At 51.0% G+C, this 23,428-nt stretch overlaps 1 protein-coding gene across 6 annotated transcripts; it reads right to left on the reverse strand.

Annotated features, from left to right (window-relative positions):
- Positions 1–3,016: 3,016 nt before the first annotated feature.
- On the reverse strand, positions 3,017–23,407 carry ADRB1 (adrenoceptor beta 1). 6 transcript variants are annotated; one of them, XR_012836306.1, is made up of 3 exons: positions 22,015–23,407; positions 20,229–20,350; positions 3,017–12,377 (listed from the first exon to the last, which is right to left on the reverse strand). XR_012836306.1 is itself a non-coding variant. In XM_075757854.1 (3 exons), the coding sequence occupies exons 1-3, from the start codon at positions 23,290–23,292 to the stop codon at positions 3,761–3,763; spliced, it is 1,380 nt and encodes a 459-aa protein (XP_075613969.1). In that variant the 5' UTR covers positions 23,293–23,407; the 3' UTR covers positions 3,017–3,760. The 6 variants fall into 6 exon arrangements, 4 of the variants coding, with proteins under 4 accessions (XP_075613969.1, XP_075613967.1, XP_075613968.1 ...); XR_012836307.1 differs by having other exon boundaries at positions 3,017–3,807; positions 19,687–20,350; XM_075757854.1 differs by lacking the exon at positions 20,229–20,350 and having other exon boundaries at positions 3,017–3,807; positions 12,323–12,377.
- Positions 23,408–23,428: the final 21 nt, after the last annotated feature.

Below are 23,428 nucleotides of genomic sequence, written 5' to 3' on the forward strand. Positions count from 1 at the left end.
CAGAAACACCGGGGTGACCGCCGGCCTCGCCCTTGGACTGGGGGTGGGATGCAGCTGCAGGCTCATGTGCGGCTGCTTCTGGTGGACCCCAGGCTGGACCCACAGCGCTGCCCTTGCCCCACGCACAGGCAGCAACTCAGGAGGGCAGCTCTTGGCAGAGACCTCTCAGTATGAGCCTGCAGGCAGGCTCAAACCCACAGACAAGTCACTTCACACCCTGCCCTGCCCTCCTCTTCCCCCCCCTAAAATGCCTCTTTGCCCGTAGCATGGGGACCTACGGGTCTGAGGGCGAGAGGGGAGAAGCAGCACCCAGAGTCATCGGGCTGCAGAAAGTACCCAAGAACAAAAGATTAATTTTAATGTCCCAGCTTCGAACGAGCTTGGCTGTTAGCTTCAGGAAGTCTTCATCATTTATGCAGAGGAGGAAGCAGATGGAAATCACAGAATTAATTTGATCTGAAGAGATTGTGTTCTGGAAAAACACACGTGTCGGGCCCCATTACTCAAGACTGCAGGCGCAGGGACAGGATAAGCCACGCGTGGCGTGCAAGCGTGAGCACGCGGGATGACAATTGGCGGCATCAGCTGAACCGCATGTTTCCTCACGCAAAAGACCCACGTCAGCTTTGCACGGGGCTGCGGTGATCAGGGAGCCGTCCCTTCCCCGCAGCTGTGCCCTGAGAGGATGGGTGAAATCAGAAACATGCAGGGAAAAAGGGAGAAGAGGAGGGTCTGGAAGGGCAGTTCTGGACCTCCCACATGGGAGTCACAAGTCTCCCCTTTCCAAGGCCCCGCAGACCATATGTGTGAACTCGTAGCTTGCGCTGCGTTTCACGTCACGGGTAGCAACGCAAGCCCCACTTCTCACTTCTGTCCATTGCACAGCGAGAGCAAAACCACGAGGTGACAGCTATGACTACCCGACACGGAGCCAGGGCTTTGTAGTGCTCTGGGCTTTGTGCAGAGGTTGGCGGAGGTCGCAGCAGGCTGTGCTGCGTTCCCCTCACTTTATAATTGTTCTTAGAAACATCAAGTTCAAGGATCATTTATTTTGAGCTTCATTCCCCATGCTGCAGATGCTGACCCTGGTGGCTTTTTAAAGGGGATGTATCCAGTCCCTTTGGCTAAATTCACCTGTGGGTCCTTGCAGCCAGAAAGTCCACCTGGTCTTACAGCTCACATTTAGGATGTTTGCAAAGGCAGGCACGGTGCAGAAGGGACACTGGAGAGAGCTGCAACCTACCTTCCACCTTCCATGGCCAAGAGGCTACTCATTCAAGACTGCCACCAAGTTGGCAGCTAAAACTACTCTTGGTATGCACTCACTCCTCCTTTACATGATATTGATGGCTTAGTAGAGAAAGAGTTCATTTGAACTCTCCCATCTCCCCCAAAGCAAGGCACTATGTTTTGTTGTGTGACAAGCAGACACAGGACCTCTCCGTGACTCCTTGGCGTGATCTTCACATGCTCTGCACCAGCCATGCTGCAGTGCAAACCCGCGACAGGGTTTGACTTTTGTTCTCAATGCAGAAGAACCCAGGAGCAGCAGCTTTTGGGAAGTCAGAGCCAAGAGACTGGTTTAGAGGGAGCTGAGACGTGTATCCCACCATGGTTTCAATGACACTGAGAAGACAGGCCAGTGACCAAGTACCAAACGAGGTCAGGGAAGGAGGTTTGATTTCCCCTTGCAAAATGGAAAAACGTTGCAGACCACAAAGCCTTGCAGACCACAGCAGGGTCAAACACAGAAATGTTCTTCTCGGTCCTCGGTCTGGCACCACGGTGTAGTGCTGCGCTTCTGTATGGACTCAGCGCAGCTCTGAGGCCAAATGCTGCACGTGGAATGGAGCCACAAACTTCAGAACAAAGCTAAACACAACGCACGTGTTTACCACCCTTGTGCCCCGAGAGAGTGTAAATAGGCTATGCATTAATTCACACCAATGTGCTGATAGGCTTGTAGCACAGTTCGGGTCATGGCCTGTCGGGGAGTTGTAACTTAGGTGTACTTTCTAGTTCTCACTTTCCTCATGCAAGGGGCTGCCTTAGTCTATAGCTGCCAGCCCTCCAAGTGAGAAGGGGTGTTGCTGCGAGTCTGAGACATGTTAGACAAAGGAAACGGGAAGAAAATTCCTCAGTTTATCCACAAGGCCAGTTTCACCTGGAAAACTCACGTAATTTGAAGTGCCACCTCTGTGCTGGCATGGACAGAGGAGGGAGAAATGGTGCTTTTCACTGTCAGGTGGAAGAGCATCCAGACCTTTCTCCTTCTCACCCCAGGCTGTGGTCCTGCAAGCATTCAGCATATTGCAGCCAGTCAACGCGCAGTGGGGCAATGGGGGCTTGGGAGAGGGGCAGTGCTGGGAAGCTCAAGTTCCTTCTCCCATTTGGCACGGTTCAGAGCACCGTGCAGGGTGCGAAGGGGGTTAGCGAGCATGGGTAGCCTCTCGACCTGCTCTAACTGGAGCACCTACCTCTCTCTCAAAGCAGAAGCGTTTTCTAAAATGCAGCCACTACTTGAAGTGACCCCACAGGCACTTTCAGATAGTCGTCATCATAGCCTTGAAGTAGTTGAACATTTATTGGAACAAGTGCATGATAAAAGCGTTTCCACCCCCATCTACCCAGCACCACTTTTGGATCCCATCATTTCTTCCTTGTTTAAAATGATTCAGCCGTAGACTCTCAGATAGTCTCCGTCTGGTTAAAAATAGTTGCTTGCCTCATATGGCTTTAGCGTGGTCCTGTCAACTGTAAAATGTTCCACCTTCCAAAAAAGTAGAGTGAAAAATGAAAGTGAGCTTTCACACATCATTACTCTCCACAGTTAGACCTCCAGAGCTCATTCCAAACCCATCAAAGGAGGAGAGAAGAGCTGGGAGGGCGGGCAAGCGAGATGCTCGTGTCACTGCCTGGTGCCCTGCGGGTCCTTACGAAGCTTTGCCCCCTACACAAAAGCGACCAGGCTGATGGTTCACTCATTTCCCAAAACAGAACACTAGTTTATTCTCAGGAAATATTTATTTGTTGGATTTCTGGAATGTAAGAAGAGCTTAGTCATCGCAGCTGGATGTCTCCTGATGTCAGTTAGGGGAAGAGGCTCCAGCAGGGAACCAGTATAGCCCAGTTAGCTGAGCCACATTCCACAGCCAACCCATAACACTGGGGCAGGAGAGCAGGAGAGCCCGACAGCCTGTCAGCCATCTCACAGCTCTTGCACTCTCTAGGCATGTGGATCACCAATGATTTTGTACAGTGTGACCATTTGGCCTGAACTGCATGTGTTTTGGGGTAAAAAAAGGGTAATTTGGTTGCAATAGTGGACAAATGGTGCAGATGGGTTATTTCACCTGGCTGCGTATCACTTGAAGTTTGAACGTGTTTGCATTCAGGCCCAGGTGCTGGAGAGTGTGCGGTGGGACCTCTCTGCCACAGAGGTGTCGCAGGGTGGTGGGGCACAGCAGAGCGATACATGGAAACTGCTTCAGGTCCAGCCTGCGAGGAGACAGACGGCACTTCTGCGGTGCCCACAGCCAGCTCCTGGTGCTCCTGCTCGAGGAGGGAAGCACGGCACAGAGGGAAAGGCTGAGCTACAGTTTGCCCAATGGCTCCAGGTCAAAGAGCCACTTGCAGTCAGCAGTTGAAGCCATCATCGTGGCTTCTCCTGCCTGCTGAGCAGCAAACAGCCTTGGTGGTGTTCACCTGCTCCCAGTGCCGAAGAACTTCGGAGAAGCCAGAGGAGAGGCAGAAGTATCCGTCACTTTTCACTGCACACTTCACAACAGCAGAAGCTGGCTTTAGAGGCTGTATGACAAATTGCTGGTTAATACCCACATTAATTCATTTTTTTCTCTAAGAATTGCATTTGCTGTGCATGCCAAGCCATCCTCTGCTCTTTTCCTCAAGGTGATATGCTAAATCCTGCTCTCTGGGCCATGGCAATCAGCTATTGCTGGAATACGATGAAGCTGCAGATGGCAGCTGTGGAAACCACAGGGACTCTGCATTGCTGAGCACCATGGTCAAATCCTGGCCAGCATCAGTGGGGCAGGATTTGACCACAGAGTCAGACCTCCCACAAAGACCTAAGTGAGCCAAGTGCTGCAGCCTGGCTGCAGGGTGCCCTCAGCACCTATCTCTGCCCAGGGCTGTCTCTGGTGCTCCTGCTGTCTTTATGAGGTCCTGAAGCATACCTGTCATGCCGCCACATCACCTCGTATTGATAACTCCATCGTAAGCATTTGCTCTGGGTCACTCTTGACAAGACAAGGGATAAGACTAGAAATTAATTAGTGCTACAGAGAAACAAGTGCAGAAAGGGTCCAAGTTTTCTAGCTTCAGATGCCTACTTGTGTGCCAGACCCCAGGAAACAGCTGTGTTGATGGGAAGGGATGTTTTTCACAGGCCAACAATTTTAATGCGCACCAGGCCTCATGCAATTTTTCTTTCCATTTACAATATTATGTATTTTATATGATAAAGTTTGAAGTGAGGTTTTTGTGCATGAATGATACAGTTTCCATAATATTTTTTCATATGGAGAGACATTTTGTTTTGATCTCATGGGACATGAGTCAACTCCTATTTGAGGCCACTGGAGTCCTTCCAGTGACCTTCCTGGAGCCTGGATAACTGGGCAGCCGAGGTCTGACGTGTTGTAGGTGCAAGCTAGCATGACCTGCCAAGGCTCAGGGCAGCTCAGAAGAGCAGGTCAATCAAAAAAAGTCTAGATCAGGAAATTACTTTTGACAGCATTCAGCATGCTCAGTGCAAAAACAAAGTCTCTACCCTGGAAACGCACATGCTGCAGCACCATGAGCCCCCCCAGACATGTTGGCAGCAGGGGTTGTTCAGCCCCAAAGTTTGCCCATCCAAACTGGGTACCAAGTCCCTTGATCTCAAGGCTGCAAGAGTCAAGGTGAGCTACAGGAGTCATTTGGCTGAGCTTCTTGAGTGGGACAAACGTGATCCTGGCTTGCCTGGATTCCACAGGCCAGGTCCTGCACCCTCGCAAAAGCAGCAGCCCTGTGGACCCGACTTGCCTGCTCGGGACTGCTGCCTGCATGATGATGCACAATTGCACGGCAGAGCTGGGTTCACGCTCTAGCATCACTTCCCATGAAGACCCCTAGGCATGGAAGGGTGCTTCCCATGAAGATTCCCCCAACACCCCCCATGCAAGGGTGGGATCCCACGCATATTCAGGCAGGTGCGCATCCAGTATGGATGATTTTTTTACCCCCTTCTTAAGGACTGTTGGAAGAATAATTGTTTTGTTTTTTTTTTTCAATAGGAGCAAGTTTCAGGAAATATCAGGTTCCCCAATTCAGCAAAACTCTGGCAATTTGGCTCAGCTCAGAAAGGTGCCCCTGTTCTGCAGGGCCAACAAGGAAGAGAGCACACCCAGACTCTGCAAAACACACATCAGACCCCAAACGAGGAACAAAAAGGTCAGGCCCACAGAGCATCCCATTGAGCATCCTCACTGTTTACACAGCTTACTCATCAATAGCTCTGTTACTGATGAAGAGCTAGTGAGAGGTGTTTGTGCCATGATGCTCAGCACACAGCATTTCTGCGGCTGCCCAGAAAGCAGCCGGTGCCGTCAGTAAATGGCATCGTGGAGAGGGTGGGAGCAGGGAGTCAATGAGAAAGGTCCAGCAGGTGGTAGCCTCTGCCCGGCTCTGCTGCCAGCCCTGGCAGGGACACGGGCTGTTCTGTAGGACGCAGGGCTGCAGCCCCTGTCCGCATGGGCGGCTCCTGCACCACCGGGCCTGCTAAGGAAATGGCACATGATTTGGAAATTAAGCAAAATATGTTGTGTTTATGAAACATCTCCTAAGAGTTTTAAAAAGGGACTAGCAATGTTTGCACACAAGCTGGATGGACCGTAACACGGTGCATGCTCTGTTGTGTCAACTCCCGCACCTGCATAAAATATTTTAAAAAAATCCCCATGAAGTGAGAGCACCAAACAACTGAGTCTCATCAGCCCCGTCTCAGTGCTCTCACTAGAGCCACACTGAATATTTTTGCTAATGGAGCTGCAGGATGCTATGGAAAATCTCTCCAAAGAGCCTCTGTTCACGTCTGAAGTTAAGGCTGGTGCAAAGCAGGGTGTGGAGCTGGGAGGGAGCTGGTGTCGGGGCAGGCTGGGTGCAGAGCCCTGCTCCCGGCGCTGATCGAGCGCTCCTGGGAAGAGGGGAGACCTTGGAGGGAGTCCAAGCCTTGCAGCTCTGCAACCCGCTGCCTGTGCAGTGCCTGAGGGGCAGAGCAGCAGCCTCGACCCCCTTTCAGGCAAGGAGGAGACATGACCAAAGAAAATGATGTTGCATGAAGCAATTTCATGTGCTTTCCCAAACTACCAGAGTTAACAAATGTGCTTTTCACTATGTGTTTTGGTTTTCTATGCTAGAAAGTTTCTGGGTCCCTTCTTAGCAACACGTGCTCTCCTTTCTCTCGTATCACTTGCAGAAGGTCCTGCCTGGACCGTGTTTGCTTGTAGGATGACACCAGGATTCAGTCCATAAATGGTTATTGACCTGGGAAGACAGAGTTTCTAGAATTTAAGGGCTGGGCAACTTCTTGGAAACTGCCTTATCAGCACAGCTACAAGCTGGAGCTTTAACAACCCTTCCTGAGCTGCACGTCTCCAGTTCCTATTCCTGCAGTTTGGTAGTCGTCTCTGTACACGTATGCTTATTTTGCAATTCGTTATTTAAAACAGCTTTGGGCCAAGATTGTCACAAAACCATGAGACCAAGCTCGATTACTTTGCTGTTACTGAAATTAGGTGTCAGCTAAGTCCCAAAGCAAACCAGTAAAGGGGAGCAGTCGCCTGTGCGTAGACACTGCATGAAGGCCGGTGCCATGAACCTCACATGTCCTCCTTCGCTGGTGGAGAAGGGAATGGCTGGGGGGGGGGGGGGGCTATCAGGGGTTGTTATCAGCAGAAGTAAAAGGTGGAAAAACAGGACCAGAGAGGCACTGACTTTGCGTAGCAAGGAGTGTCACCAGGGTGCACGCTGGTCTCTAAGAGCGGTGGAGGAGGACTGAGAGGGAATGGATAAATCCACTGCGGGGATTTAAAACAAAACCTGATGATACAGTAAAGTCTGCTGGAAGCATGGTCTCGCACTTAGGCAGGGGCAGACTTGCTCTGAAGTATCACAGGGAGGGGTAAACCCCGGGGGGGTTGCAGTGCCTCAGGCTTTCCCCGCCAGAGTGGACCTGGCAGCCTGGCTGGAGCTGCTGCCCCTCGTCCTCCCTCCGCCGGTGCCTTGGCCCAGCCCAGGTTTCGGCTGCTGCACGGCTGGGCAGTCTCCATCCCACTTGCAACTGGGGGAGGCAACTTTCTGTAGAGAGCATGGGCTTTGCATCTGGGATCCAGTCCTCGTCCCCGAGGGGACCTGAGCGAGGACCACCAGCAGAAGCCGTCAGTGAAGCCCCCAGGAGCCGACGGCTCACCCGCTGCCCCGCTGCCCTCGCCGGGCCGGCTGCTCAGCAAAGCTGGCATCTGCCTTGGAAACGAATGTCCACAGAGCCACAGACACACAGCTCCGGTAACTTCACCTCCTGAGTCACTGCTATGATAATCCTGTTTGCTTACTCTTAGTGACTGAAGCAAACCATGACCAAGAAAAACAGCAGGATTATCCTCCAGCACCTGTTCCCACTGAAAGGATTTTCATAACTGGCTGTGCCGGATGATGACCTCCAGGTATCGCCATGAAAGCAGCCTGAGCGACATGGCAACCCACCAGAAGAAGGCCTCCCTCCCCTTCCGGATGCCCCTTTCCCAAGTATTTTCAGCACAGCAGCTGGAGGCCCCTCGCAGGTGAAGGCCAGTCCATGTGGATACAAGCGTCAGTGCTTGCATGTCTCCAGCACACAGACTTGCTCTCCAAATAGCATCGTCTCTTGTTTTACTAATGGGGAGGTGGTGTGAGCAAGCTGCGGGGCTCAGAAGACAGACAGCAGCATTAAAGCACTTCGGAATAAGTTTTCCTGCTCATCGTTCCTTGTACTTTTGCTGTTCAAAGCTCAGGAGCTGACCCGCTCACCTTACAACACGCAAGGGCTTTGTTATGCGGCATTTGCATCCACAGTACAATGGTATGATTAATACTGATGTAAGAGCTGTTTTACTGCAGAATGAAAACATTTGATTACAGAAAAAGAGATCTTCCTCAGAGCTGTTTGTTTACATGGGAAAGCAGGAAAACCAGAGAAGGTCCAGAGACATTTTGGAGGGACTCAGCTCAGCAATGGATGGGTAGCTCAGGCAACAGGAATGCAACTCTCCTGTAGACAGAGGACATCTGTTTAACCTCACCTTCCAGACATGAAATCTGTCCCACTGTGCCCTCTTGTTTGGCTTTTTGGGGGGATTGCCTTGAATATCGAGGTTAGCTCAATTGCCTATAGTTGCCGCAGGGTTTAGCAGCAGTGCCCCAAGGGCTGGTTCTGCACTGGTCTTGAAGCCAGAGAAAGCGTCTTTGGAAGAGGGGAGGGATGCTCTGGAGCGGAGGAGGTGGCCACCATCTTCACACCGGTGGGCATGACTTAAGTGAGGCAGTTTGAGTGTAGAAGAAGTCCCATGTGCCACTGGCGCCCCGGGGACAGGCCCCTCTGGTCCTGGGCTGTCGCACAAGTGTGTAATTCCCTGAAGCAATGCTAACGTACTGCTGTCATCACGCTGCAGTGGGGTCATGCAGGCCTGGGAGCTTGGGCTGTGACCCAGCACGTGTGCTCCAGCACCAGATTAAGTGTCCTGGGCCCCTTCAAGGTCAGGTATCTCCCAGTGGTGGTAACTTTTAGTCCCCCATGGAGCTGCAGGGAAGGCATCAAGTCCCTTAATGGTGCAGAGGGTTACTGCAACTGCCCCAAGGTCTCCGTGACATGAGCTAACTCCTCTCTTCATCATCCGTTTCAAGAGCATCCTCCCATTCCTTAAGCAGAGGCCTTGGTGAACGACTTACTGCAGTCACAGATGTTTTTTTCTATAATGGAATGTAACATTAAACTAAATACTGGAACATGGAGACAAACAAAGCAAAAAAATCAGGGGACTAATCCTTAGCTTGTAATGATTTTTGCAAAACATTGTCGAAATTAGGTTTTATTGGAACAAAAATGTATTTATCATATCTGTCAACACTGGAAAATCATGTTTAAATTAAAACTTTATTTTAAACCCTGAAGATGACCCAGAAGTGATATGATATTTATAAATAGCTTACCATACACCACAGTATAAAAAGTACATTTATTCTCTTGCTAGTGAGTCAAATTCATTGTTATATATGAGACAGGAATTAGTTTTACCCTTCTGACTATCAAAACAGAGAAAAGAATTAAAACCACAGGGAGGAGAGCAACACCAGCCCACAGGTCAGAGTCTCCTGTGAAAAGGTCCATAGGAAAACAGTCCCCATGGGAAAAGGCCACCCCAATGCCAAAGCTTGTCTAGATCTGGGCCAAGACCAGGCAGTACCAAGCAGCAGAGACCTCTGATCCCCACCGTTGTGCACAGGATTTCAATGACTGATGTGCTTAAAAGCTGTTCTCAAGCCCTGAGCCAGCCAGGTCCCCATTTGTACTCAGTTACACTGTGGATGGGTGGCTCTTTCCAAAGTCTTTACCCTGTTGTTTTTGGCTACAGCTTTGACAGGATGGCAGGACTGCAGACGACTTCTTGTGCCAGCTCAGCTTCAAAGCAAGAAATGTCCTGTGGCCCCGATACCAAGCACTGCAAAGGCTCTTCTGACAAGGCTGAATAACGCACTGCATAGGTTGGGCATAACACTAACTATGCAGCTGTTTTACCTGGCCAGCAACCTCCACAGGGCTGCTTGATACTGGTGCCCCCCCCCGCACGCTCACCACGCTCCCCATGCATCTCAGTGGCTCATGTGCCATGCTCACCTACCAAGGGGCAGAGCCCACCTGGGTTTTTAGGGGTGCTGAGATCTCAAACAGCCTGACTGCAGTTGTGAGGATGCCTCTGCCAGAAGAGACCAGTGGTAAGGGCTGACATCCCCTCCTCCCCTACCCAACAGCTGGGATTTAGAGAACCTTTTAGAAAACCTCCTTTTTACCAGAGAGGGGATCAGAAATATTCTCCTTGGATATTTCAGTCTTTGAACCTCAGCTAGAGGAGACAGCATTCCTTCATCCGGGCTTCATTAATATCCCATAAAAAAAGACAAATGTTCTCCTTTCTCGGGGCCAAGCAGAGTCAGTGTGCTCTGCTCTGGTCGTGGCGGTGGCCATATGTACGATGGAGATGATGGGCTGCAATACAGCAGCACAAATGGAGCCTGTCAGGATGCTGGCTAGCTGTAAACCGTGCAGCAGCCCAGCCTGCTGCTCCTGCATGCAACGCAGAGGCCATCACTGAAGTGCCAGGGAGCCAAGGACGTAACCGTGGATAATGCTGCGAAGCCGCCCAGAGAGGGGAGATGGAAAGCTGGTGGGGAGAGCTGAGCCCTGGGTAGCAGGAGGCTCTGAGCGGCAGCAGCTGGAAGCCGAACAGTGACATGGGGAGATAAGGCTCGTGATGGATGGACCTCAGAAGGTTTGAAGGTTTTTGTTCCATTTGGATAAGCAGTCAAATATTCATACAGATAAGCTTCAGAAATGCATCTGATCTGAAGCCCATTGTATCTTTAAAAGCAGGGCTGGAAATAGAACAAGAGAATGCTGCCGGGGCCTCGGTGGCTCCTCGGCTTTCCTTCACCAGCACAGGCTGTCCAGACCTACCCATGCAAGCAAACCAACAGCTAGGATGGCTCTAACTGTCAGAGCCCTCTGGAACCTCAGGCATTCAGCTGGGCCTAAATACCAACCCTGCTCACAGCCTGGGGGGTGGAGGAGATGGACCCTCGCTCGGTCACTCTCTGCGCCTCGTGATCTGGGTCCACGCATCTGCTCTGGGTGGTTTAAAACATTGTTAAGGAAATACTCGCGCTAACACTTGTGTGTATCTTAACATGTCTGTTGGCACAGAGTTTATAGATTGCCTGGCACCTCTTCACCAGCAGTTATACCCACAGCGACCATCTCATTGTGTGCAAAGATCTGCAATAACCTGCTGAGGAATGGTTGCTGGTGGCAAGACCAGACAGCAGCACAGACGACCCTGGCAGGCTCCTGCCCTCTTTGTGCACAGTGCTCAGACCTAGATGAGGGCTGCAGGCAGCACTGAAGAGGACCAGCAAGTATCCTGCAACTTTAAATTGCAGTGTTTGAGTGGAGTGCATTTGGACAGTGCATCATTTCCTTGGAAATAAATTATAATGTACTTTACTCCAACGAGTTTCCTTGTACCATAAGTTGTTTAAACAATTTCTCATTATGCATTTCCCATTCGGACAAAAAACAGACCAGAGAGCCTGAGGCATCAAGGCTGGTAGAAAAACGGAAATCCTGCTCCGACCATCTGAGTGGGCAGAGAGCAGCTCCCTGGCTCTGGACAAGCACTGGTGGACCCAGCGAAGGTTAGGGGCAGCAAGGGGCAGGGGACATCAGCAGTCATTTCTGGCTCTGCAGAAAGTCTTCAGGTGAGCTGAACACCTTTCAGGTTCACCTTTGAACAACTCCCGGTCAGTTATACGGGGTTTCTGTCTGAGCACCCCCCCACTTTGGGATGCCTTAGGGAGGACCCAGCTCCAGACCCCAAGGGCAGAGCAGCAGAGGCTTTCAGCAAGCCGAGGGAGCCCACCCCATCTAGGGTCAACTGCTTCCCCCATGTACCTCCCCAGGCTTCCCAGCTTGCTATTTATATCTCTGCCCTAATGAGTCATCCCCCCTCCCCCCCCCCCCAGCCTTAACCTCTTCCTTGCCAAGCAGTGTTTGGAATTTACAGGAGAAAGTTGTTTATGTTATATAGCTTTGTAATAGTTTCCTCCTACACCACCTCCCTTCCTTCCCCAATAAAAAGCCCCACGGTGCGTTCGGCAAAGCCCATAAACAAAGGAGGGGTTTGGAGACTCAACCAGTTTTTGGTCAACCCAGTGTGGAAATAATGTCTCTCTTGAAGGATGTTAAGGCCTGAGCTCATAATAGTAGGAAACTAGTGTCCACCCTAAGTAAGGAATTGCCTACTTGCAGCTACCTAGCATAAAATACAGATGTCCACGCAGCAGGCCACAAGTCATCGCTGGACATGGGGGGTCAACCTTGAATGTTTTCCTCACCGGTCTGGATGGCGTTGATGGTGGTAGCCTGGTGTGCTTGCTAGGCTCCAAATACTTGAAGTTGTGACAAGTGATGAGGGAAAGGAAAGCACAAAGGGTAGCGGTGTTTTGAACTCACCTAGACTGATGAACAGAAGCAGAAGGCAATGCAAATCCATTAGCCTGACTGTTCCCTGCAGAGGAAAAACAGGCACACAAAATCCAATTCATTATTCTCTTTCTTATTTAATGCTAAGTAAGTCATTGAACTTTACTACTTGATCTATCCATTTTCTTTAGTAGTAGGGCTGCAGGAAATCTTTCTCTTCTCAAAGGGGGTTTCAAGTTTCTCGCTGATATCATGTAAAAAATACTTGGAATGCATGAGTAAAAAATAACCGCATTTCAAAGGGAGCTTGAGCCATGCAGATAATGATAATTTTTCTCTTCTGAAGTGCAGAACCAGAGAGTGGAGGTCCCTGGGAGCTCGGAGCACCATTGTTCTTCTTCCAGGGCATTATCTGGAGACGGGCCCTGCGATAGACTCTGCTGAGGCCACCGAATGGATTATCTGCTCAGAGTGCTAATGGCATGCATTTGACAACATCAACCGCTTAATTTATGAGGTGCCTCATAATGTAAAGGTGAATAAATCCATACCACGCAAAAGCCCAAGCACATCCAGTGCAATTAAAAAGTATCTGATCAAAGTCCAGCCTGCTCTACAATGCCACTTTCTTAATTATGGCTATGTAGAAATGTTCCACCTTCCTAAAAGGCACCTTAGCAGATTTGGTACAGTGATGGCAGTGTTATATAATGAGAAATATCTTAATGGAAGCTATCCAGCACTGAAATGATTCCAGCCTTTTTATCACTGCATTCCTTGTTCCCACATGAGTGAAGTGTGCAGGAATAAAAGCAGTCATACATCATCCACCAGAAGACACGCATGACGGGGATTACTCACAAGTCACTAACAGCTCAATGGTACCCGTCAGTGTTGGGATCCACACAAAGACATTGTGCAAACAGAGCTGCTCTTCCTAGGGAATTATTCCACTGCCTGTGGCTCATTGCCATGTCACCCTCTTGCAGTTGGGGACAGCTTAGTGCTGTCACCCGGTTGCTCTTTCAGCTCCCCTGATCCAGATCTTTGCCAAAAATTGAGGAGTCTGTCCCATGCTCTTCACTGTGATACAGTAACACAGCAGATAATCAGACTTAAATTATGTTTTTCTTCTATTGCACGAATATTTGTACTAATTTTTTTTCGTTTTTCACATGCAATGAGAAGTTGATTAGCTTAGTCATTAAACTCCTGAATATAATATTCAGAGTGGCCCCTGATGGGAAGGAAGGTTTAGGTGGTGAGTCCTGCTTTTCCAGCGCAGGTCAGGCAAAACAACAGGCCAGAGGGTGCTGGTCTGCATCTCAGATTCTGCAGTATCATCGCCGGACATGAGGTTTGTGATCACAGCGATAGATCCAAACTGGGGCCTCTACCAAAACAGATGATCTCAGCCCCATCACTCCGCACATTCCCATGGCCCTCGTGCCATTACCCGTGCTCGTGCAACCTGCACGGATCAGCTGAAACAAATGTTTTCTGAAAAGGCTGGTTTTCGGCCAGAGGAGGCCGTTTCCCACATGGCTGTGCAGGCGGCAGAGCCAGTCTGGCAGTGGGACACGCAACGGAAGGGTGAGCACCAGCCCTGGCTTGGATGGGCTGATGCTGAGAACTGCAGACCTGCGTTCACCCCATTGCCAGCTACCTGGGAACCACCTGGCAGTGAAACAGGAACAAAACCTCTCCCGCAGATGCTCTTGAGGTGGTTTGGAGCAGCGTTACGATACCTGTTGTTCCTGGCAGTTACTGCAGCAGCAGCTGCCTTGTGCCCAGTATTACCTAAAAGCTCCAAAAAGCCCAAGTATTTGATGTGAGCTGATTCATGAGCAGATCGGATGTTCCTGCGTCAGGATCTGGGATTCTGGGCGCAGCCTGGGCGGACTGGTGTTGCGGCTGTCCTGGTCTGGTGATGGGAACCTGCCAGGGTACTGCCGATGCTTCAGTCGGGGGCGGGGGGAGGATGTGGGGGGTGTGAGCAACAGTCCCCCCATCGCCCCTCCTGCCTCCGCCTCGCCTCTGCCACCGTACCACAGCGAGGGTAGCTGTCTGCCAGGGAATGCATCCCACACCGTGCTTCATGTTGTAAGCAAGCTAATTGAGATTTTATTTGAAGGCTCCCAAGCGAGTATTTAGGGGAAGAACAGACAAACAAAACATCCCTCCCCGAAGGCGGGCTCCGGAGCGGGCGAGCGGTTAAACAATGGGAGCGTTGTGGGACATCTCCCAGTTTACCTGCTCCAGTCCAAGAGGAAGCGCTCCTCCCTCCGCAGCACAATGGCGGGTCAGCCGGCCCCAAGGGGAGACACGGGCTGGCACACACCTTTTTGTCGCAGAACTCCTCGGGGGTCTCCTCCGATGCTCAGGCAGTTAGAGGGGGGCAGCTTACACACCCAGATGGGAGCAGTGGGGGCACCCTGAGCTGTTCCTGGGGGTGGCTGGGGCAGGCAGCGCTTGCCCACCACCGTGGCTCGCACAGGGCGCCAGCGGCATCTGTGACTCTCGCTGGACCAGTCAATGAGGGGCACTTCATCTGCACGTGGAAACTTTAACCCTGAAGGCTGTTTTCCCTTCCCCACTAGGAAATCCTGCCAGGGACTTGTCTCAATTCCTTCTTAACAAGCGCTCTTTAAATTTTGGCCACAAACCACTGTTTAGATTTTACCACCTGGCAAATCTTTTGTCATGAGCAGTTGTGTTGTCCCTGCAACTTTTCCTTGCAGTGGCAGGATATTCTGCAATCTGACCTTGAGGGAGGGTGGCTGACAGCCTCTGAGGGGGCTGCGGCACTCGCCTGGCCCCGCAAAATGACTTGTTGGTAGCCGAAATATTTATACACCCAGCAACTGCTGAGAATTTGAGCTCTTCAGTGGCTCTGGCTGCCTCTGGTGTATACACTTAAATCTGCGTCTCAAACTATTGTGTCAATGAGCTTAAGACCAATTATCAGAATAGTTTTGGTAGGAAGAAGTCTAAGTATCATGGTCTTGAGAGAGCCACTGGGCCAGGCATGCAAAGGTACATCACCGCCTGGAGACACACAACAGTGGCCAATGGCTGGAGCACTGAACCAGTAGAAAACCCTCATTTATCTCGTTAAGGACAACAGGATTCAGTGCATTACACAGGATCTGAAAGGAAAGGCACACCATTATGTCTGAGATGTGCTGCTAACCATGGCAATGTCAAAAGTCTTGGTGAGCTTCTGTTTTCTGCTTCAGGTTGTGGACCTGCAGGTCAGGACTCTTCCTATTTGTCTGGAACTTTTGCACTTTGGCGCAGCTGGTATTAATAACTCTGAGCATCAATCCTGGCAGGAATGGGTACAACCAAACCCAGACACTGCCCGACATCTGGTACAGTTCACGTCTGGATGCAGGCTGCTGCCGGGGCGCAGCCGAAAAACTCGTGCTGCTGGGTGCCAGGCCAAGTGAGCAAACGTCACCACGAAAAACCCAGGAGCTGAGCAGGCGGGAGCGAACCTGCGTACCAAGCTGCCAGTTTTTGTGAACCAGGAAGCTGATTGCCAGTTTACATAACAAACCCAAACACTTTTCCATTTGCAGCTCGGTGGGCCCGATTCTGTCGCTGGTGTGTGCAGGACGGAGCGATGACTCAGGGGAGTGGCGCGGCCGGCAGCTTGCACCAGCACGCCCGGCACAGCCGAGGCAGCGCGGGCGCACCCTGCACCCTGCAGCACCCGTGCATCCGCCCCGCAGAGGTGACACCCCTGGGGTGCCACGGGGCACCTCCTGTTTGGCACCACGCAAGAGGATGATGGCTCTGGGCTGGGGGAAGGCTCCGGGTCCTGCAAAACTCGGCGTAAGCTGGAGCCCCTCAGAGGGGAGGGGGAGATGCTAAGGGGGAGGCACGTGTCCTGGGAGCCATGGATGGCCAGGGAGCTGCGTGGCTTTATGCTGGCTGAGAGGCTGCTCAGGTGTTCTTCAGCCTGCTGCTGTTATCCAAAAAAGAGCAAGAAAAACTTTCAGGGATGTTTGGGGTGTGTTCCAGCTGCCAGTCCCTTGGTGGCACAGTCCTCCATGGAAAGTGTCTTCCCCCTCACACTTAACCCGCGTTTCTATAGTGCATCTGCCTGGTGCATCCCTATCCAAACTGGCTAGACTTTCCCAGTAAAAGGCAGCACCTATAGCATGGCAAAAGATGCCCCAGTTTTTGCTGTTTACAATGATAACCTTGCGTTTGCTCGCCAGCATCATCTTTTTTATCCTTTTCCCATCTCGGTCTCTTTTTTGAGCGCAGTTTGACAGCCTGAAGTTACTGAATTGCACGAACAAATCGCCTGCTGTTACCACGGCTGCTCCTCGCGGACGGGCAGGCGTACAAACATCTCAAACAAAAAGCGTATCGATTTCTTCTGCGAGACGACTATCACAAATATTGTTGATCTTACATTATATGCAATTGTTTATATAAAGAGAAAGACTCCTTACTTCCTCCTGGGGTGTTGGGGAATTTGGCAGGCTCTGAAAGCGAGTCAGTGGTGCATAGGGTAATGCTCCTCGGGGGGAGTGTGCTTAGTGCTCTTGCAGGAGATCATATTAGTGCTTTTGACACGATCAAACAGAAAGTTCCAGCTGAACAATGAGTTTTTAGGACGAAAAGCGAAATGTTAAGAAGGTGTGTACGTCTCTCTGAATTTGCTTCATTTCACTCGTTGATGTGGCGGTAACTGAACTATTTTTAGGTATAATCCTTCAAACAGAACATGACTTCTCCTTTCTGATTAGTACAAAGCTGGCTGCTAGTCAAGGGATAATTATTTCCCAACACATCACCTAACACACACCAGCAAACAAAACACTCATTATTTGAGCTATCCAGTGTTAACTGTTGTTTAGCAGTTAACATTTTCTTGACAGCTTTGAATAGGACTAATTGCTCCAGCTTCATTAGCAGAGGTCATTTACTGCTGGTAACAATACTTTTCTGGAGATACTCTCTTGTATAAGATTAGATTATCAGGTCAAATTCTGCTCCCAGTGGCAGTGATGCCTGACCGCATTTGGCCTCAAGAAAGTCTGCTCTTTCAGTTCATAGCTGCACAATTTCCAGCCCTGCCGCTGATACATGACATAAAGGAAGTAAGTGCACTCCATCGGATGGGAAATTAGAATAAATTAGGAAAGTGTGCAGCACAAGGAAGGTTTGCAAAATAGCCACTTAAAAGTTATTAATAAAACGTCGACTGCAGATAGGGTTTAGGGAAAAAGAAAAGCTGATAAAGAAGTTGTCCTCTACTTGAAAACACGTGCATACCCAAAAGGGAAAGCAGCGTTTGCAGAAGAACCAGTGCATGCTGTATCACAAACACCCGGCTGATGCTGTCAAATGCTGCGTGCACTGTGGGCGCAGTTCAGATCACAATTTTAAGCCACATCTTTTGCACACAGTTTCATTCGTTCGTCAGTTACTGCTGGGAGCTACAGTCAGTTAACGCTGACGGTCGCAGTCTGAAAGCGCAGTGAATTTGCAGGAGTGCTTTTGTGCAGCTCTCACCGGTGCGGAGGTACTTCTGCAGGCACTTGGATAGCGCGCCGTGTCTGAAACATCCTTAACTTTCCTGAACACACAGAAAAAGGAAGCCAGGCTTTCCACCCGATATATTCCCATTTAAGCACGTGGAGAGATGCAGCCTGCTTTTCAGAAGTGCTGAGCAAACACTGCTCGGAGCACAGCCGGCGCCTTTGAGAATCGGGTGTCTTGCATGTGGAAGTCTCAGGCACCCTGGCCAAATAATTTTCTCCGAGTGGATTTCTGCTTTACCTGTGTCCCTTTCCTGCGGGCCGGCGGCTCTTTGCTGTTACTTTCCTGCCCACGTACGTGTGCAGCCGCATGCCTACCACCTATACTTTCTAACTTGCAGCTCCAATTGCTAATCCATGTCTGGTTTTCGTCAGAAAAAAATATTCATCGTGAGTGTTTGACTCATTGCCTCCGGAGTATTTCAGCTGCCCCGTAACACTTTTCAGAGCGTCCTTCTTCTCTGCGGAGAACAGCCTGTTCTGAGCGGGATCCACGGCAGACTGCTCGCCAGCAGCCTCCCCCTCCTCGCACACGTGCGTGCCATATGTCCTGCTCTGTCCACGCCGCTGCTGTGCCACCATCTTTTTTACACCGTGTAAGACGCACCAGCATCCACCATCCACCATCCATGCTGCCAGGTGGATTATGAAGGGACTCGACGCGCCAGCCTCCAGACTCTTCCAGCAGGTCGTCGACTGGCCAAAACCCAACAGCAGACAAATCCTGACCACTTTGCTCACACAGCTGGCCACTGAGTAAAACTCATCCCAACTTTCACCTTCTTCACGCCATTACACTTGTCCAGGGGAAGCATGACCCAGTGCGGTTACTCAGCAGGAGTAGATGAGCAAGTTCTGGCCATAAATTTCCTAAGGACACTGCTGAGCCCAGACTTTCATCACTTTTTAAAGTCTAAGGACATGAGTGTTCAGATGGGTAAAATTAAGTATGTGAACTGATTCATGAGATGAAGACCCAAGTCCATTAGACTGTCCCACCCCATGCAGCAGGCAGCTGCTGCCCCAGGATCCAGCACCCTGCTGAGGACAGGGGCTCGACAGCCACTTCAGCTCCCAGCCGGGTGCTGGGGCCCAATCCTGCCCTGCCCTACCTAGCAGGCAGGGACCCAGTCCTGCCCTGGCTCCCTGCGATCCCCAACATGCAGGAAGGAGGAGGGCACCAGCGCTGCCTCCCCATCCCGTCCCAACCCCAACGTGTGCAGCCAACACCTCGCTGCAGTTACCGGCGTCAGACATCACCGTCCCATGCACCCTTTTGGTCCTGTTGCCTTTGCTGGAATCGCAGACAAAAACAGATTTAAAAAAAACAACAAAAAAACCCACTTGGTAGCAGAGCCTACTTCACTTAGCACCTGATCTGACGTCACCCCGTCATTTTAAGGAGCCCATTTCACTATTACCAAGGGAGACACTATTAACTGCAGCTCACATCGAACACCAGTAACATCGATGGAAAAGTATTAGTTACTTCCCTGGTCCCTTTATTTTGTCTTTGCATAAAAGGAGTATTTTTTCTTTTTTTCCTGAAAATACATCATTAGAAATTGCAAAAGACAAATTCCTTCATATTTAAAACAAAAAAAATGAACAAATAGTTTCCAAACAACCGAACAAACCGTTGGCCACCACCCTAAAGAACTGGCTTGGGGAAAAACTCTTCCTGGGAGCTGATTTCTATTTGACTATGCTTCTGAGTTTAATAAAGCTAAAAATGGTTTCACTTTTATTCTGTACTGCCCTTTTATTGCTCTATCTGCCATGTATTCATTGCAGTAATGAAAAACTTCATGAAACCACAAGGATACAGCGTACCTTCATAAAGCAATAAAGGATGACAATCTTTTGGACCAAAGACCCAAAGCTGCAGCACTTCTGTTCTCAGTTCCTCCTTCCTTGGATCAGTCCAAAATATAACATTCAGTTATCATAATCTGGCCCCCAAGGAATACGTGACTATCGGCAGCACGCTGACGCCACGCTGCACATGACCATTAGCTTTGCAGTTTACAAACTAGGTAGTTTTATTTCACCCAGTGACAACAGAAGAGGTTTCCCCTGATTTCAGCGGCGTTTAAGTCTGTCCCAGAGTCCAATCCTGCTCCAGTTACGCCCCAGCCATTCCCTCAGAGGTTAACTCCTTTTTTATAGTAAAAGGGAACAAAAGTCTGGACTCCTGCGACCAGCTCCCCAGCTGCCATCTCCCCTTACAGGGCACGAGCCTCCTCCTGCTGCTTTTCAGGCAGGGGTCTCCTCCAACCTCCACGCTCAGCACCGGGACCCAACCCCACCGGGACGCCCACCGCCCACCTCGCTTGGGCAGGATCAGGCCCACTGTCGGCACGAGGTGGACTTACTTGTGGGGTGGCGTGTACTGCATATGGAGATTTCTTTCTACTCGAGACCATTTTTAGCTTTCAAATTAAGCATCCTCTGTAATCTGAAATATTCTGGTCTCCTGACTCCCAGATGCGCACTCCTAACAAAAAAAAAAAAAAAAAAAAGGAAAAAAAAAGAGTATATTCCAGAAAGGAATAGTTACAGAAAAAGAGTATATTCATTATCAGAGTGGAAACACCTTGTCTTTAGCCATTAATTTTAAGGGAAGTCAGCAGACCTCGGTGCAACAGGAACACAACCTTATTGGGTTTCAAACACGTTTTTTAAAACACTGTGTCAGGAAAAACCATTAGCTAGAGTTGTATTGGTAATCTGAGCCATCTTTGGAGAAAAACAAATGCTGTTCTTCCCATTATAGGTAGGTATTGTTTCAAAACCTATAGAGACACGCTTGCTTGTGCTGCAATGGTATTTATTGCACATAGACCAATTACTTACACAGTAGTAAATTGCACCAGAGTATAAATATGTTATAAAACACACACAGAGAGGAAAATGGAAATGACACACAAGTGCTAAAATAACAGCAGATTCACGTGGGCACTTAGAAATAAAAATAATAAAGTCCCTTAAGATATTTTAATTTATAATACAGATATATTTACAGTACCTTCATAAAATAATATAAAAAAGTCACTCTCTCAATAAAACTGTAACAGATCAGACAAAACCAGAAATCAGTTTCAGGGTCGGTGTTATTCAAACCTCCATCTCATTTTTAATTTGCGTGTGTGTATGTGTGTGCAAGTAACATCTTCAAATAACTTTACAACTCTTAACACTGTGCAAAAAATGGCTTTGTCGGCATTTTAGAAAAATGTGCAGTAAATTTTTGTTGTTGCCAGGATTTTTTTCCCCCCTTGTTCATCTATAATTACAATGAACAAGCTGCAGAAGGCTCCTCGCCGCCACCCCCCCCCCCGCTTTTTCATAAAATACTACTAGTGGTATGTAAATATGCTGTTTAATATAAACACGGTCCGTTTATTCCCCTGTACAATATGCACAGTTTGAGGTAGAAGTTTCTCAGCCTGACAGCTATCGTCTGGCTGAAGGAGATAAGCACAATAACTCACTGCTTGCTGATGCAGAGGGAAAAAGCACAAGAGTGTGGGTTGGGGTTTTTTTACCCCCTTTCAGGATATACCTGTGCTCATCATTACTCATTATTTTTCTCCATCGCTACTCTGAGGATGAGGGGAGCACAGATACTCTGAGCTTAGAACTCATCCTGCCTGTGAGTCCGTACTCTCCGGAGCACCTGCAGCACGGACCCCGTGCCTCCCCTGAAACCGCCCCGGGTGAGGAGGGGGACGGCTGGGACCCCGGCTGCAGCCAAACTGGGCGGCCAAATGCCAGCACCTCCACGCTCAGGTTGAACCGCCAGCACGGTCCTGGGACACCTCACCCGAGCGGAGGGCACTGCCACAGCCCCTTCCGAAAACGCTTCTCCTAAATTTAAGCTGGCTATCTTTGGGACCGGCTGTTTATTTTCTTTGTTCTCCAGTCAGTGGGTTTCCTGTTTGCTGTAGGTTCGGATGAGGTATGTCGTACACAAGTTCACCTGCTTTAATTCCTAAGTAAACACCCGCTCTCTCCCCACTAAGACAGGGATCCGCTTTGCTCGGCATTAGCCTTACCACCGGGCAGCTGCCGGGGATTTCTCTGCTCCTGCATGTCTCCCTGCCTGCCTTTCCCCCTGCCCCGGCTCCAACGCGGCCCCCCACGTACCCCCCCCTATACCTTGGACTCCGAATCGGACGTTTTGCTATTTCTCTCCTCCAGGCTGGACTCGCTGCCGCCCCGTGTGCCCCCGTTGCAGTCGGACCAGGTCCCTCCCAGGCTGCGCTCGGGGGAGCCCACGGTGCTGATGAAGCCCCCAGGCAGCCGGGCCAGCTCCCCGCCGCTGGCGTGCAGCCGCCGGTCGGCTTTCCGGGGGCAGCAGAGCAGCCTCTTGAAGGCCTTACGAAAGTCGGGGCTGCGGCAGTAGATGATGGGGTTGAAAGCGGAGTTGGCGTAGCCCAGCCAGTTGAAGAAAACGAAGAGCCAGTCCGGCACCAGGTCTCTGTTGAAGACGTTGACGATGTTCACCAGGAAGAAAGGGAGCCAGCAGAGGGTGAACACCCCCATGATGATGCCCAAAGTCTTGAGGGCTTTCTGCTCCTTCATGGCCATGATGCGGGAGGTCTTCCGCTTGCTGGCTCGGCCGTTGCCGAGGATGGGCTGGTGGTGAGGGGGCGGGAGCGGCTGCGGCTGCTCGTGGCTGCCGTAGAACCGGCCCTCGCACCTATCGATCTTCCTAATCTGCTCCTTGGCCTCTCTGTACACCCGGAGGTACACAAAGATCATGATGAGGAGGGGGATGTAGAAAGAAATGATGGACGAGGCGATGGCGTAAGCCCTGTTGGTGACAAAGTCACAGCAGCCCGGGTCCTGGTAGCACTCCAGCGCCTGGGGGTCCTCATCCCGCCACCAGTGCATCATGATGGGCAAGAAGGAGACCAGGGCAGAGATGGCCCAGACGGTGCAGATGATGCCCTTGGCCCGACCCTTGGTCATGAGGCTCTGGTAGCGGAAAGGCGAGGTGATGGCCAGGTAGCGGTCGATGGCGATGACGCACAAGGTCTCGATGCTGGCCGTCACGCAGAGCACATCCAGGGAGGTCCAGCACTCGCAGAGGAAGGATCCCCAGAGCCAGGTGCCCCGCACCACCAGCGTGGCCCCGAAGGGCACCACCAGCAGCCCCATCACCAGGTCTGCGCAGGCCAGCGAAGTGATGAAGAGGTTGGTGAGGGTCTGCAGCCGCTGCGTGCGCCCAATGGCCGCGATCACCAGCACGTTACCGGCCACGATGAGCAGCACCACCAGGGCCATCAGCAGGCTCATGCCCACAGCCCACTGCTGCGACAGCAGCTCGGCGGGCAGCTGCTTGCTCCCGGGCGGCGGCGCCGCCGTCACCCCGCCGCCGGCGACGGAGCGGTTTTGGGGGCCGCAGTCCGGCGGCAGCCACCCATCGCCCATGGCTGTGCGGGGCGCTCCGGCCGCCGCGCCGCGGGCAGGAAGGCGGCGCCGCCGCCGCTACCGCCGCTACCGCCGCTGCTGCCGCCGCCGCCCCGGGCTGCCGCATGGCCCCGCGCCGCGCCGCCGGCCCGCCCCG

This window comes from Balearica regulorum, chromosome 7, assembly GCF_011004875.1.
Source record: "Balearica regulorum gibbericeps isolate bBalReg1 chromosome 7, bBalReg1.pri, whole genome shotgun sequence".
NCBI classification, from domain to species: domain Eukaryota; kingdom Metazoa; phylum Chordata; class Aves; order Gruiformes; family Gruidae; genus Balearica; species Balearica regulorum.

Bases quoted from the DNA above. Each gene is read 5' to 3' on its own strand.
- ADRB1 (XM_075757850.1), bottom strand. From the start codon at position 23,292: ATGGGCGATGGGTGGCTGCCGCCGGACTGCGGCCCCCAAAACCGCTCC. The intron at 12,378-22,014 runs GTATAGGGGGGG...TTTCCTCTGCAG, and splicing joins CGTCCGATTCGGAGTCCAAG to GGAACAGTCAGGCTAATGGA.